The sequence below is a fragment of the Tachyglossus aculeatus genome, chromosome 5 (genome assembly GCF_015852505.1).
Source record: "Tachyglossus aculeatus isolate mTacAcu1 chromosome 5, mTacAcu1.pri, whole genome shotgun sequence".
NCBI lineage: Eukaryota > Metazoa > Chordata > Mammalia > Monotremata > Tachyglossidae > Tachyglossus > Tachyglossus aculeatus.
The window spans coordinates 55,442,923-55,460,096 of NC_052070.1; the positions used below are offsets into that span (position 1 = coordinate 55,442,923).

The window sequence follows — 17,174 nt, forward strand, 5'->3', positions numbered from 1 at the left end:
TGTGTCTGGTACATAGCAAGCACTCAAATACCACAATTATTATTATTACAATAGAACAGCATTGGTAGATATGTTCCCTGCCCGTAATACTACTATTAGTATCATATAATTAGTATAATCTATGATACTACTAATTATAAATGATGAGCTTGGATGTAGCGTGATCTTGGCTGCAGCTCCTAAAGATCAGGGATCAAGGAGCAGCAGCATCAAGACAAAACTTTCTAATTTCTTGGAAAAAACATAGGGTGTCCACTCAGCACTTTGCAGAAAGAGGGGCAGAATTTGGGTCACCTTCCACAAAACCCCTCCACCTGTTTTTCGATTAGCGGGTCCTCTGAGAACATGGCTGGCATTCCTTCCCACCCAAATATTTTAATTTGTGAAAAACAGATGCAAACTGAACTGCCCAGTGTAAAACCCGACGATGGCATTTATTAAGTGCTTACTATGTTCTAAGCACTGGGGAGGTTACAAGGTAATCAGGTTGTCCCACGAGGGGACTCACAGTCTTAATCCCCATTTTACAGATGAGGTAACTGAGGCACAGAGAAGTTAAGTGACTCACCCAGGTGACACAGCTGACAATTGGCAGAGCAGTGATTTGAACCCATGACCTCTGACTCCAAAGCCCGGGCTCTTTCCAGTGAGCCACATTGCTTCTCAGCCACACGCCCTACTTTCAGCCGCAACAATTGCAGTCAGGCGGGCCAAGCAGATTCCTGAATCCACTGCTTTGACCACACCAACCCAGAATCTTTCAGTTCCAAACCTTCCACTGACTCACAGTAGGAACTGATTCCCGTCTTCGTTCGGCTACTGAAGTAAGGCACTGCACTAAGGTAAGGGAACGAGTGGACAAGTCTACATAACTTTCCATGGCTGATTCATCCACCTCGTTTTCCTGGGCTCCAGGGTGGCTACGATGCTGGAGGTTGACAAGCACAGGAGAAAATCACCTCTGCAACTAGGCAGCCCCAGTCGTGAACAGATGTACAATCCAGCCTGCCTGATTTCACCAAAGTCTCCTTTCTGCCCCCTTCCCAGGATGAGATGGAGGTCGGCTACATCCAGGCTCCTCACAAAACACTGCCCGTCGTCTTTGATTCCCCGCGAGATGGAGGGCTGAAAGATTTCCCTTTCAAGTATGTGTTGGTACGTGACTGGGGTAAGTTAGGGCTGGCTCAGTCGTCTTGTTCTTGGGGCCCTTCCCATGAGGTTTGGGGCCAATCCCGTGAGTCTCTGTGAAGTCAACATTGACCTCAGCAGTGGTAATGATCATGGGACATGATCCGGTCTGAGCCATCCTCATCTGTCTCTGGGTTGGGGGTCTTTGGGAAACGGGGAGTAGGCTGGCAGAAAGGGGAACAGCTTTGCAGGAGACGCAGACCGGGCTGCCGCCAGGTATTGAATCATTGCATTAGTAATAATAATTAGGGTATTTAAGTGCTTATGGTGTGCCAGGTACTGTTCTAAGCACTGGGGTGGATACAAGTAATTGGGTTGGACACAGTGCCTGACCCACATGGGGCTCATGGTCTCGATCCCCATTTTACAGGTGTGGTAACTGAGGCACAGAGAAGTGAAGTGACTTGCCCAAGGTCACATAGCAGACAAGTGGCAGAGCTGGAATTAGAACCCAGGACCTTCCAATTCCCAGGTCCATTCTCTACTACGTCATGCTGCTTGATCAGTGCCCCCAGCAGTAAGGGACACCCCTTGTCACTGGGAACTGTGTTCCAGAATGCCCGCCAGGACCCAGGGGCATCAGAGGAGAGCCTTTCCCTCTCTCCCGCCACTGAGCATGCCACAGGGAGATGGTGAGGAAGCTAGATCAGCCTGGGCATTAGATACTGAAACACCCATCTCTGTACATGCCAGTGAAAACCTCAACAGGTTATTTAAGGGCAACATGAGGTAGGTTTCAAGCACTTAGTACAGTGCTCTGCACACCATAAGCACTCAATAAATATGACTGAATGAATGAGGGCTGGAGCCAGGTCTGCTACTCTCTCCTATTCTCCCAAGTGTTCATTCAGTGCTCCTAACAGAGAAGGTGCTCAATTTGGAAGAATTCCCTTCTGCGTCACCCTGACTTGCTCCCTTTATGCGTCCCCCGCCCAACCCCAGAGCAGTTATGTACATATGTCATTTATTTATTTGTATAAATGTCTGTCTCCCCCTCTAGACTGTAAGCTCATTGTGGGCAGGGAATGTGTCTGTTTAATGTTATATTGTACTCTCCAAGCACTTAGTACAGTGCTCTGCACACAGTAAGTGCTCAATAAATAAGATTGACTGACTGGCTGACTGAGACACCTATTAAATTGGAGTCTTAAAGTTGCCAGGGGTGACACCAGTGTTAAACACAGACCCAGCAGGAGTCTGAGGTGATAGGGTATGGGAAGCCTCTCTAAGATGGAAGTGGTCCCCTGACCCGAGATAACTGGCAGGCTCCCTGAGCCACTTGTCGCAATGTACGATGATTTGTGCCCAGGTACGATTAAGACCTAAAATGACAGTGTGGTTTATGCCATCAATGGAAGAGTCCAATCTGTGTGTTTGTCTCTTGAAATAAATGGATTTATTTGGAAATTTATCCACCAACCTCTGCTAGATGTATTTTTGTGTGTGGCAGGCAGTTGGGTTGGGTTGCTAGGAGCCATGGGAATGGCTGAATGATCAATGGCATTGACTCTCGGCTTAAAGAAGAACGGATTTGCCCAACTTTGAAGGAGTCCCTTTGGCACTAATAAGCTGCTTATTTTCTTAGATTTGAGTCATGCGCTGAACAGGGACTGTGTCTAATCTGATTATCTACTACCTAGCCAGTGCTTAGCACTGAGATTGACATAGAATAAGCCCTCAGTAAATACCATTAACATTATTACTAGAGATGTCTATGCCTCAATTATTTTCATCTAGTCTTTCCCGATTAAATCAATAGATCAATCATGTTTATTGAGCACTTACTGTGTGCAGAGCACTGTTCCTGATCCAACCGTGAAGACTGAGGCTTTTGATGCTTTTGCCCTAGCCGGGCCATGCTTTTCTAACTGGCAGTTTTCCGGGGGGTGCGGGGGATGTCTCCTTCTTTTTTTTAGGGCCCAGATTTTGGGTATGTGACCCGAAACTCAGGGTCAGAATGGGTCGACGGCCTTACTTCCTTCGGCAATCTGGAGGTCAGTCCCCCTGTCAGCGTCCGGGGGAAGGAATACCCTCTGGGTAGGGTCCTCGTCGGCAGCAATATCTTCCCCAGGTAAGAAGGGGCGAGGACAGACCTAGAGCCCTGCTGGACCTGGGCAGCACACTGAACACCCTTGGTGGGGGGTTGGGGGTCGGACAACATCTGTCTACATGTTTTGTTGTCTGTCTTCCCATTCTAGACTGTGAGCCCGCTGTTGGGGAGGGCCCGTCTCTATATGTTGCCAACTTGTACTTCCCAAGTGCTTAGTACAGTGCTCTGCACACAGTAAGCGCTCAATAAATACGATTGAATGAATGACTGAATCTGGGGTTGCAGGGGGAGCTGCTAGAGAAACAGATCTGAGTAGGTCCTCCTGAAGACTTTGAAGTTGCTTCTCTCAGCTGTGGAAAAGAGCGTTTCTCATTCGCTTGCAGAAACGCTGTGATTTCCAGCCTCATCTTATGTCACTCCAATTCACTCGAAGGAGAATGGAAAGGGGCTTGGAATCCTTTGGGGTCTGTGCTAATGTCTTTTGGTATGTCTGGTATAGCTCTAAGTCTACCGCAACCAGTAGGCACTCAATCATATCATCACCACCTTGCCTAATTGCCTGGATGATCAAAACAATTCCTCCAAGTCAGATCCTCCATCTAGACAATGGGAGAAAAATGATGCTGACTTCTCTGGGTGGCAGGCAGGAATATAACAAGGGGAAAAAGAGGCAAAGTGCTTAGTTCTACCTTGGCCATAATTGTGTTAGAACCAGGATACTCTTCTGCCTTGAGCAGCATCAGATAAAGTCCCAGTCAACATCAATCAATCAATCAATCATATTTATTAATAACAATAATAAGGGTATTTAAGTGCTTACTATGTGCCAGACACTCTACTAAGCACTGGGGTGGCTACAACCAAATCAAGTTGGACACAGTCCCTGTTCCATATGGGGCTCACAGTCTCAATCCCCATTTTAAAGATGAGGTAAATGAGGCCCAGGGCAGTGAAGTGATTTGCCCAGGGTCACACAGCAGGTAAGTGGCAGGGCTGGGATTAGAATCTATGACCTTCTAACTCCCAGGTCCTTGCTCAATCCCACTTTGTCATCCTGCTTCTCATCCCACCATCATAAAAGCCTGCTGGCTTACCTTTACAACTTTCTCCTGTTTGTAACCAGCTGAATGAACAACTTTCCAAGGGAGAATTCACCTTACTATATTGAGCTTTTACCATGTGCAGAACATGTACTAAGCCCTTGGAGATTACAATATAACAGAGTTGATAGGCGCATTCCCTGTCCACAACGAACTTGCAGTCTAGAATGCAAGACAGAATAATTGATATGCATAAATAAATTACAGGTATGTATTTAAGTGCTAAGGGGCTGAAGGAGGGGTAAATAAATGATGCAAATTGCAGCTCTCGTCCCGGACACTTTTTAACTGAGCACGTTGTCGTCTGTTCATTGGTCTGTGTGACTGACAGGACCGGTGGCCGAGAGATAGTCAAGCCTGTGTGGGACTTCCTCTATGCACAGAGAGTGCAGGCCCCCATCAAACTCTTCTCTGACTGGCTCCTCGTGGGCCATGTGGATGAGTTCCTGAGCTTCGTCCGAGCCCGGAAAGGAAAGGTGAAAGAACCGGGTTGGGCGGGAGTGTACCTCCCCAGCTCACCCTCCCTGTTTCCCTGAGGCTGTGGTTTCTTCATGGGTGAGTGACAGGAATGCCGAGACTTAGCCACGGGTTGGAGGAATGGCAGGGGGCAACAATATGGTCTTTGTGCTCATGGCTATCAGGAAACACCTACAGGCCCCTAATGTAAGCCCAGGGTAGTCATCAAGATTCTCAGTTATTCATGGGGCTCCATAAGGTTTGACTTAAATGAACCACACTAGGGCTCTGGGTTCAGGCCATCACTGAATTACTAGGTAACTTCAATCTCTCTCACCTCAATAAACCTCGGGAAGCAGCGTGGCCCAGTGGAAAGAGCTCGGGCCTGTGAGTCAGAGGATGTGGGTTCTAATCCCGGCTCTGCAATTTGTCTGCCGTCTGACCTTGGTCAAGTCACTTCACTTCTCTGTGCCTCAGTTCCCTCATCTGTAAAATGGGGATTAAGACTGTGACCCTCATGCAGGACAGGGACTGTGTCCAACCCAATTATTTTGTATCCAATCCAGTGCTTAGAACAGTTCTTGGCACACAATAAGTGCTTAACAAGTGCCATTGTTGTAATTATCATCATTATTATTAATAATAGGCCTATTAAAAAACTGCCTAGGGCCGAACTCTGTGTCAAAGAAAAATTCACTAGTAATGCTATGAGCCAATCTTGGCTGGGGGAGGGGTTGTTGCTTAGTTTTTTAATAGTATTTGTTGGATGTTTAAAATGTGCCAACACTATAATAAGCATTAAAGTAGCTACAAGATAATCAGGTTGGACATAGTCCTGTCCCACACTGGGCTCACAGACAAAGTAGGAGGGAGAACAGGGATTGAATCCCCATTTTACCATTGAGGTAATTGAAGTACAGAGAAGTGAAGTGGCTTGCTCAAGGTCACACAGCAGATGTGGTGACATAGCTGGAATTAGAACCAGGTCCCCTGACTTGCAGGCCTAAGCTCTTTCCACTGGGCCATGCTTCATCCTAAAGCTGTTTCTGTTTTGTAATCTCTATCGTAGGGGATGTGGCAAGACTGAGCATGGGTGGCATCAGGGCTATCAGGATCAGCTTCTCTGCCTAGGGGGGTCATTGTCATTACCAGTCCTGGAACGTGGAATGGAGACATGGACCCAGGCTGCTGCTAGAGTCTTTGTGACCTTTGAGTCCTGGGATTACTTTCCTAACTTTGCTGGGAAGCAGCAGGCCGTGGGTTGGGGGGGAGGATCAAACTGAGGAGCTGCTCACTGACCCCAGGATTTTTCTGGCCAGGGTTTCCGTCTGCTCCTAGCCAGCCCTGTTGCCTGTTTCCAGCTCTTCCGGGAGAAGCAATTGGAGGGCCATGGAGCTGCCATGATGTTCGAACAGATTGAGGGTCGGTACCGTTCATTGTTCCTGCGTCATCCCCTCTCCAACTTGGAAATTCCTCTGGTATTAATTGTGCACTAATCACTGGTAAAGAATGGCACAGTGAACTGAATTTTGAATAGTAACAACAATAATTGTGGCATTTGTTAAGCGTTTACTATGTGCAAGCACTGTACTAAGCGCTGGGGTAGATTCATTCATTCATTCAATCGTATTTATTGAGCGCTTGCTGTGTGCAGAGCACTGTACTAAGTGCTTGGGAAGTACAAGTTGGCAACATATAGAGACGGTCCCTACCCAACAGCGGGCTCACAGTCTAGAAGGGGGAAGATACAAGCTAATCATATGGACTCCCTTCATCAGCTATTCCTCAGATCTCATTCTTTGTTCTTCAATGAGTCAATCAATCTGCCAATAGGAATTTTTGAGCAACTAAGTGTACATAGTTGACTATACTAAGCACTTGGGAAAATAGCCTGGAGCACTTAGACATGAGCTCTGCCCTCAAAGAACTGGCAATCTAACAGAGCAGGGAGAGTAAAGTAGATTATAATAGTAATAATAATAATAGTGATGGCATTTATTAAGCGCTTACTATGTGCCAAGCATTGTTCTAAGTGCTGGGGTAGATACAAGGTAATCAGGTTGTCCCACATGGGGCTCACAGTCTTAATCTCCATTTTACAGATGAGGGAACTGAGGCACAGAGAAGTGAAGGGACTTACCCAAAGTCACACAGCTGACAAGTGGCAGAGCTGGGATAAGAACCCATGACCTCTGACTCCCAAGGCCGTGCTCTTTTCCTCTGAGCCATGCTGCTTGCGGAGCCAGGATTAGAACCCACAACCTTAGACTCCCAAGCCCAGGCTCTTTCCACTAAGCCACGCTGTGGTGGAAGGCATAGAATTCACAATGAATGTACATGAGTGCTATGGGGGATTGTGAGCCATATCCAGGCTTTAAGCTCCTTTTTATGGTATTTATTAAACTCTTACTATATTCCAGCCTCTGTACTAAGTGCTGGGGTAGATATAAGCTAATCAGGTTGCACACAGTCCATATACCATATTAGGCTCTCAGTATTAACTTCTCTGTGCGTCAGTTACCTCATCTGTAAAACGGAGATTAATTGACTTATCCAAGGTAACACAGCTGACAAGTGGTGGAGCCGGAATAATAATAATAATTGTGGTATTTGTTAAGCACTTACTATACTTAACAAAATAAGTGTGCCCCAGTGCCAAAGGCAACTGAGAGGTCAAGGAAAAGAGGACAAAGTAGAGCCCAGTGGGATTTGGTCAAGGGACCTTAGAGAGTGCACTCTGGGGAGTGAAGGAGAATGTTGGAGGAAGGGAAATTAAAGTCAAGAGCTGCAGGGGTGTGGATAGGAATTGGAACAAGAGGCCGGAGTGATGTCTGGAGAAGGCAGAGGGGGATCAAGAGAGCGCTTTGTTGCTATGGGGGTGATTTGATGATGACTTTTTTTGTCCTTAAAATAGGAAAGGAAAAGAAAACCATAGATGACATTTTGTCGGACCAAACACTGAGCGCACACAATAGATATGTGCAGGTATGACAACAAAGAATCCTGGGACGTAGTTTCTAAGTACTAAGTGGAGGAGTGTTACCAGGTACTATTCATTCATAATTCCTTGATGGGTGTATATAGGAAGGTACTTGATTGTTTCTCTGATATGTGTAGCCCAGCTGTTAGCCAAAAAACAATCACGTTTTTAGGGTAATTTGGATTGTAGCTGGACTTGGGATGGGGAGGTGGCGGCGTGAAGCAGTTGGAAGGTGTCATTTGACCTGGTATTTCCCCCTTTGTAAACCAAAGATCGTGGGTTCTAATCCCAGCTCCACCACTTGTCTGGTGTGTGACCTTGGGCAAGTCACTTCACTTCTCTGGGCCTCAGTTATATCATCTGTAAAATGGGGATTGAGATTATGAGCCCCACGTGGGACAGGGACTGTGTCCAATCCAATTTCCTTGTATCTACCCCCATCCTTAGTGCAGAACTTGGAACATAGTAAATGCTTAACAAATATCACTATTATTATGATTATTATTATCATTATTAATAATAATTTAAGTGACTGCTAAGTAGAACATCTTATAACAGGATGAGGAAGCTCTAACATGCAGAGCTGTTACTTCCATTGTCTAAGAAAACATAACCAACTCAGGTTGTCTCCCGCTGTTTTCTGAATGGTTTAAAATAGTTTATTGCCTAAACTAGATTTTCCCCATCTGGTCTCAGGAACAGAGTAAGTTTCTTTCCATCTCTCCAGAGCTGTATCGACTGGAACCGAGAAATCTTGAAGAGAGATTTGGGCCTGGTTGAACAAGACATTATTGATCTCCCACAGCTTTTCCAGCTCACTGAAAATAACTCTTCAAAAAAATGCAAAGCTGAAGCTTTCTTCCCAGACATGGTAAGGAGAGGGGAGCAGGCTGGTGTGAGTCTAAACAACCCAGGGTTATCACTATAAATTCTTTAGAACATCTTCAAGAGGACCAGCCAATGACAACATCGTGGACTCTGAGATAGTAGTGTCTCTACAGCTCACCTCCTCCAGGAGGCCTTCCCAGACTGAGCCCCCCCTTTTCCTCTGCTCCTCCTCCTCCTCCCCATTGCCTCAACTCCCTCCCTTTGCTCTACCCCCTCCCCATCCCACAGCACTTGAGTATATATATGCATATTGTTCTATTTATTTTATTAATGATGTGTATATAACTATAATTCTATTTATTTTGATGCTATTGATGCCTGTCTACTTGTTTTGTTGTCTATCTCCCCTCTTCTAGTCTGTGAGCCTGTTGTTGTGTAGGGATTGTCTCTGTTGTTGAACTGTACTATTCAATCACTTAGTTTAATGGTCTGCACACAGTAAGCCCTCAATAAGTACAACTGAATGAATAAATGAATGAGTTCCTGAGGTCTAAATTAGATATGGACTCTTTTTCTGATTCCACCATTGACTGCATGTCCAGTCAATCACTTTCTGAGCACTTACTGTGTGCAGAGCACTGCACTAAGCATTTGGGAAATTACAGTATAACAGAGTTGGTAAACATGTTCCCTGCCCACAAGGAGTTTGCAGTCTAGAGGGGGAGACAGACATTCATATAAATAAATACATTCCAGATAAATTCCTGGGCAAGTCACTGCACTGCCCTCTGCCTCAGCATCGCAGTTTGTAAAGTTGGACTATAATCCCTGCTATGCTAACATATGATAAGGTTAAAGAAAAGACTTCACTGAGTTCATTTTGCAAAAATGCCTTATAATGTTTTTTAATTAATCAATCATATTTATTGAGCACTTACTGGGGGCAGAGCGCCTGGAAGAGTACAGTATAACAGATTTGGTAGACATGTTCCCCACTTACGGTAAGCTTTACAGTCTAGAGGGAGAGACAGACATTAATATAAATTATGGATTTAATAAGTTGCAGAAATAATACCTGGTTTATTTAATATTGTTTAGTGGCATGTAATTGAAGAGGTTTCATCCCTTCCAGCTTTTGAAAGGATAAACTGTCTTGAGTCCAGAACCTTAAAGCACTTTTCAGTCATGAAATCACCCAGTCAAAAAGCAATAGTACAGCCATTTGTTAGTGAAAGGATCATTTCCAACCTCGTTCAGTAACCAAGTGGCAGAACCATCCCAGAACTCTGAGATCATCCCTTGAGGTCTGGAGGTGAGAGTAAGTGACCAGAGACCCCCAACTCCGGAATTAATTCAGAAGACTTGAAATGGCATTTCCCTTCCCATCCTCTGGGCTCAGTATCTGGGGTAAACTCGGGATCGTGCTGGTTGTTGTCTCCATCCTGAATCTCTCTCCCCTCTCTGCAGGTGAACATGGTGGTCTTGGGGAAATACCTGGGGATCCCCAAGCCCTTTGGGCCCGTCATCAACGGTCGCTGCTGCCTGGAAGAGAAGGTCCGGTCCCTGCTGGAGCCCCTGGGACTCAACTGCACCTTCATTGATGACTTTTCTACCTATCACAAGAGGAAGGGAGACGTCCACTGTGGCACCAACGTCCGTAGGAAGCCCTTCTCCTTCAAGTGGTGGAATATGGTCCCCTGAGCCAGTACGCCTCCTAGCATCCTCTCTGCTTCTTTCCATCCAGATCAGGGAGGAAACACACCAACTGGAGCAAAGCAGATATGATCGGACCAGCAGACACATTACAATGAAGTTCTGGCAGCCTGATTTAGACTAACCCACTCTTGCTTAAAGCACACTGCAGTGGCCTCTTCCTTTGGCCTTTGCCCCCAGTTGCTTAGCTGGAAGCAGCAGCATCTCCCAAGATGCTGCTAATATGAAAGCCAGACCACAACCCGGCCCAGGAGCCGGAGTCCTGCTGCCTGAACAGCAACCGAACAAAGCTGCAGTGAAGTTTTCATTTACTTTCCTTGTTCCATGCCACCATGGAAGATTCCCCTTATAAACGTGTTCCAGGATGCCTTAGCCTTCAGCGATCGTTCTTATGTGAGTGGCAGTGAGACCTACTGTGAAATTGAGTCCTGTTGCTCATATTTTTTTAATTGTCGCTTTGTAGATCAGAAACCATATTTCCCAGCTCTCCCCCATTCTATAGAATCTTAAAAGTACCATATCTGATGGCAGTGAACACTGTTGGAAGATGTATAAGGCCAGTATGTTGGATGGAAATTTCATCTTTTAGAAATCTCTACTGATCCACAGCTTAGTTTCTTTTAGGTTCAGTCTAAGTTCTCTTAGTTGTGGAGCAGAGTTCTTTTCTAAGTTGAATGATGAATAAAATGCCCTTTTCAGGCTGAATGAAGAGCCTCTCCTAGGCTAATGCTCTTCAATCAGTGGTATTTGAGTGCATACTATGTGCAGAAGCTGGAGAAGACCATCAGACACATCCTGGGTCGGGGACCTGCCCGAGGAAGCTGGGATCTCTCCTCACAGAGGGCCAAAAGCCGGCACAGACCATCAACCATCCCCTGGATTGGGAACCTGCCAAAAGAGTCAGGACCTATCCACCCAGAGGCCCAGAAGCTGGAGCAGACCATCAACCCCCAACTGGGCCAGGGACCTCTCCAAGAACTCCAAGATCTCTCCTGTAAGCGGCCTCAACCTGACCAGGTCATCAGCCATCAGAACCACTGTCTATTGCCTACCCTTCCCTGCCGCCGCCAGGATTCTGGGTCATTCTGTTCTCAATCTGCCATGGCCAAGAAGTGGCCATTTTCTTCCCCTTCCCTCTTTCTCTGCTATCAGATCAAGGTGTGGCTGACCAGCCACCACAATCATACATTAGTGTGATTAGAGAAGCAGCATGGCTCAGTGGAAGGAGCACGGGCTTTGGAGTCAGAGGTCATGGGTTCAAATCTCAGCTCCGCCAATTGTCAGCTCTGTGACTTTGGGCAAGTCACTTAACTTCTCTGTGCCTCAGTTCCCTCATCTGTAAAATGGGGATTAAGACTGTGAGCCCCACGTGGGACAACCTGATCACCTTGTATCTCCCCAGTGCTTAGAACAGTGCTTTGCACATAGTAAACGCTTAACAAATACCATTATTATTAGTAGTAGCAGTAGTAGTAGTAGTACATTTTTTAAGGGTCCCTGCCTTCTCATCTACTCTGCCCAACCCAGGCTATTTACTCCTTTTTTTACTCCCTTTCTCAGGCATCTTCACCCCCAAGCCCTCTACGACAATATAGTCATCTCCTGAAAATTGCTCTGAACACTGGACTCTTCCATCTCCTAGCCCCAGGGACAATTCAGCTATAACCCCAGGGCTCCCCTAGTCACTGGCCTTTTCACACTGAATGGTCCAAGGACAATTCAACTGTCTCCTCTGGGTATCACTGGATTGTTATTATTGCTGTCATATATTAAGTTGTAATTGTTACATTGCTATCATTTACCTCACCAACCTCACCACGACCCTTCAATCCCCCATGCTCCTCTCTGCCCTTCCCAGTCCTCTCATCCCACCTCACCTTCCCTACCCATTCCCTGTAATCTAACTCCTCCGTACTTGTCCCCACCCTTTACCTCCCTCCCCTTGCGCGGCACATCCATCAACTTGCTCCAATTCAACTCTCCCCACACCCCTTCACAGCTGCTACCAAGTGTGGCCTGTGGAACCTCCACTCTATCATGGGGAGCTCTCCTTCATCCTTATCCTGTTCCTGTCTCAGTCACTCCTCCTCCTCGTCATTGCTGAAACTGGCTCTCCCCAGACAACATAGCGTCTCCTGCTGCTCTCTCCAGAGGGGAGCTTTTCTTCTCCCACTCCCCCAGATTCCCTGGGAAAGGAGGAGGTGTTGGCTTCTTTCTCGTGCCCCAGTGCCACTTTCACATCCTCCTACCTCCCCCTTCCCTTTCTTTCCCTTCCTTTGAAGCTCATATCATCAACCTCTACCACCCCCTCCAGATTCTAATAGCTGTCATCGATTGTCTCCAAGGTCCTACCTCGAACTTCTTTAACCATTTTGATCCTTTCCTCACATCCCTTCTTTCTCCATGCCCGCTTTGATCCTTGGGGACTTCCATATCCACATAATTGTTCCTGATGTCTCCACTGCTGCCCGCCTTCTATCACTCTTAAACTCTGCCTATCTCCTGTTCCACCCCACCTCCCCCACTCACCAATTTGGACACATCCTCTTTCTCATCATCTCTAACCACTGCACTTCTCCACCCTCACCAACTCTGAAATCCCTTTATCTCATCACAACCTTCTCACTTGCCTCCTTTCCCACACTCCTCCTCCCCATAAATCTGTGCTATTTTCCCAAAGAGACCTCTGATCACTGGACCCCATCCAACTTTCTAAACTCATCAAACCCCACTTAACCGCCATACCCAATCTACCCTCTCTTGATGACAAAATAGACACTCTCAACACCACCCTCTCTACTGTACTCAACTCCCTCACTCCTCTATCCCTTCGTCAATCTTGTACAACTAACCCACAGCCCTGGATCACCTGCACAATCCACCTCCTTCACTCTTGTGTTTGAGCCACAGAACACTGCTAATGGAAATCTAAATATCAGACCTACTTTGTCCACTTCAAGTTTATCCTTGCATGGTGTAACTCTGACCCACAAAACTATTTCTCTTCCCTTATTGACACCCATTCCCATCACCCTTACTAGTTGTTTCAGACATTTAACTCCCTTCTCAGGCCCCCAGTCCCCCTGTTTCCCCCATCACTTGCCCCCAGTGATCTGGCCATCTACTTTATTAAGAAAATTAACACCATCAGGTATGAGTTCCCTAAAACTTCCCCTGCCACTCCTCAGTCCTTCCCACTTCTGGCCCCCTTTTCAATTCTCCCATCCTTCCCAGCATTATCTCTAGAAGAGATCTTCTGCCTTCTCTCAAATGTGCATCGGACCCCCTTCCTACCTTATCAAAACTCTTGTGCACACCCTTCTTTCCCTCCCTACTAGCCACCTTCAACTGTTCACTCTCCAATGGCTTCTTCCCCACTACCTTCAAACATACCCATGTCTTCCTATCCTAAAAGAAAACCCCTCCCTTGACCCTACTGATTCCTCCAGTTATTGCCCCCATTTCCCTGCTACCATTCCTTTCCAAACTCTTTAAAGTGAGTAATCTATACTCACTGTCTCAAATTCCTCTCCTCCAAGTGTCTCCTGAACCCCCTCCAATCTGGTTTCTGTCCCCTTTACTCCACAGAAACTGTCCTTTCAAAGATCACCAATGATCTTCTTGCCAAACCCAATGACCTCAACTCTGTCCTGATCCTCCTCGACCTCTCAGCTTCCTACAACACTATGGACCTCCCACTACTCCTGGAAACATTATCCAAGCTTGGCTTCACCGACTCTGCCCTCTCCTGGTTCTCCTCCAATCTCTGTGGCTGTTCATTCTCAGTCTCCTTCATGGACTTATCTTCGGCATCCCATCCCCTAACTGTGGGGGTCCTTCAAGGTTCAGTTCTGGGTCCCTTTCTATTCTCCATCTACACTAACTCCCTTGGAGAACTCATTCACTCCCATGGCTTCAACTACCATCTCTATGCAGATGGTACCCAAATCTATATCTCCCCGATCTCCCTCTCTTTGGGCTCTCATCACCTGCCTTCAAGACACCTCTACTTGGATGTCCTCTCGTCACCTCAAACTTAACATGCCCAAAATAGAACTTCTTGTCTACCCACCCAAACCTTGTCCTCTCCTGGACTTTCCCATCACTGGAGACGACACCACCATCCTTCCCATCTCACAAGCCCATAACCTTAGTGTTATCCTTGACTCCTCTCTCTCATTCAACTTGCCTATTCAATCCATCACCAAATCCTCTTGGTCCCACCTTCACAACATCACCAAAATCCTCCCTTTCCTCTCTATCAGACTGCTACCACATTAATACAGTCATTCATCCTATCCTGCCTAGATTACTGCATCAGCCTTCTTGCTGACCACCCAACCTCCTGTCTCTCCCCACTCCAATCCATACTTCACTGCCTGGATCATCTTTCTACAGGAACGTTCAGGACACATAACTGCGCCCCCCCAACTTCTTAAATCTCCAGTGGTTGCCTATACACCTCCATATCAAATGAAAACTTCTCACCCCTTGCTTTAAAGCACTCCATCACCTTGCCCCCTCCTACCTCATCTCACTTCTCTCCTTCTACAACCCAGCCCACATACTTTGTTCCCCTAGTGCTAACCTTTTCACCGTGCCTTGCCTGTCTCACCACCGGCCTCTGGGTATCATCCTGCCTCTGGCCTTGAACGCCCTCCCTTCTCATCCACCAGACAATTACTCTTCCCTAACTTCAAAGCCTTATTGAAGACACATCTCCTCCAAGAGACATTCCCAGACTAAGCCCCACCTTTTCACCTTTCCCATTCCCTTCTGCATTACCCTGACTTGCTCCCTTTGCTCATCCTCATTCCCTCCAACTCAGCCCCACAGCACTTATGTATGTATCTGTAGTTTTGTTTATTTATATTGATGTCTGTCTCTTTCTCCACCATGCCCCCACCCAAGACTGTGAGACCACTATGGGCAGGGAATATCACTTTTTATAGTTGAATTGTACTTTCCCAAGCACTGCACACAGCAACCACTTAATAACTAGAATTGAATGACTGACTGAATGCATGCAGAGCACTATAATATGTGCTTGGGGAGTGCACTGTATTATACATTTCTCTGCCCAAACATTTTCCCCTCCCCTACCAGACTGTAAATCCCCTTTTAGATTGTAAGCTCACTTTGGGCAAGGAATATATCTGTTATATGGTACTCTTCCAGGCACTTAGTACAGTGTTCTGCACAAAGTAAGTGCTCAATAAATATGATTGGCTGACTGATACAATGAGCTTACAGTCTTTGGTCCCTGAGTACCAACCACTGATGACACTTTCCCAACTCAGGTAGTAATTTGTCTTCTCTATCCCACATGAGGGACCTCCACTGATTTGTAGAGGTATGAGAGATGGAGGAAGATGAGAAACAGCATCCTTTATCACCCTGGGTGAATACAAAACAAAAGAAATCCTCTCTTTAAAAGATGTGTCCCTGTTCAAACATAGGTCACAATAAAATAATCAAAGTGATACTCTCAATGTTTCTTGATGGAGTAATCTCTAAACCTGAGCTCTGTGGTCAGATCACATCCAACTAAAAAGAAAGCATGGTGATGAGAGGTAGGGGAGAGAAGGAGGCAGGAAAAGAAGAGGATTTGGGTAAAAAAGTCATTTGAACACCCAAGTGCTCACCCTTAGAAAACCAGCCTAGCCGGCAAACTCTGAGCAGGAAGACGTGATGGAATTCATGAAATAACTGAAAAGAGCCACAGCAAGAAGCAGGGATGGCTTAGGAGGAGGAAGAAAGGCCTGGCCAAGGGGAAACTCAGACAATAAATTAATTATTTCTATTGAGCACTTCATGTGTGCAGAACACTGTACCCATCACTTGGGAGAGTACAATACATTGGAGTTGGTAGAGTCATTCCCTGCCCACAGTGAGCTTATAGCCTTGAGAGGGAGACAGAAATTAATATGAAGAAATAAATTATGGATGCATACATAAGTGCACCTGTCTACATGTTTTGTCACCTGTCTACATGTTTAGTCACCTGTCTACATGTTTTGTTTTGTTGTCTGTCTCCCCCTTCTAGACTGTGAGCTCATTGTTGGGTAGGGACCATCTCTATATGTTGCCTACTTGTACTTCCCAAGTGCTTAATACAGTGCTCTGCACACAGTAAGCATTCAATAAATATGATTGAATGAATGAATAAGTGCTATAGGACTGAGGAAGGGGTGATAAAAGCATGCAAATCCAAGTACAAGGGTGACATAGAAGGGAGTTGAAGAGGAAATGAGGCCTTAGGGAAGGCATAACCTCTTTACAGATGGACAAATCTTTAAATTTAAATTGCATATTATTAATTATTCATTTTAATATCTGTCTCCCCCGTTAGACTATAAGCTCATTATAGGCAGGGAACATGGCTACTAATTCTGCTGTACTCTCTACATATAGTAAGTGTTCAATAAATACCATTGTTTGGTTGGAAACTTCTTGGAGGAGATGAACTTTTAGTAAAGTTTTGAAGGTGGGGAGTGATTTGCTGTTGGATATGAAAAGGGAGGATGTTCCAGGAGGGATAGGGGTGAGAGGTTAGTGGTGTGATAGATGAGATCGAAGTAGAGTGAGTAGGTTGGCATTAGAGAAGCAAAGGCCGTGGGCTGGGTTAGAATAGAAAATCAGGGAGGTAAGGGAGGAGGGGGCAAGGCGATTGAGTGCTTTAAAGTCTATGGTGAAGAGTTTCTGCTTGATGCAGAGGTGGATGAGAAACCACTGGAAGTTCATGAAGAGTGGGGAAACGTGGACTGAATGGTATTGCAGAAAAATGATCTCGGCTGTAGAGTGAAGTATGGACTGAAATGGGGAGAGACAGGAGGCAGGGAGGTCAGCAAGGAGGCTG

General features: G+C 46.1%; 1 protein-coding gene across 1 annotated transcript in view; it reads left to right on the forward strand.

Moving 5' to 3' along the window:
• LOC119928439 (protein-arginine deiminase type-4-like) overlaps positions 1 to 10,545 on the forward strand; it is a 39,682-nt gene extending 29,137 nt beyond the window's left edge. The window contains exons 10-16 of the mRNA XM_038746697.1: positions 1,048 to 1,155; positions 3,105 to 3,259; positions 4,670 to 4,814; positions 6,114 to 6,216; positions 7,709 to 7,779; positions 8,502 to 8,645; positions 10,070 to 10,545. Coding sequence (XP_038602625.1) covers positions 1,048 to 1,155; positions 3,105 to 3,259; positions 4,670 to 4,814; positions 6,114 to 6,216; positions 7,709 to 7,779; positions 8,502 to 8,645; positions 10,070 to 10,303 — 960 coding nt within the window. The 3' untranslated portion in view covers positions 10,304 to 10,545. The remainder of the gene's footprint in view (positions 1 to 1,047; positions 1,156 to 3,104; positions 3,260 to 4,669; positions 4,815 to 6,113; positions 6,217 to 7,708; positions 7,780 to 8,501; positions 8,646 to 10,069) is intronic.
• Positions 10,546 to 17,174: the final 6,629 nt, after the last annotated feature.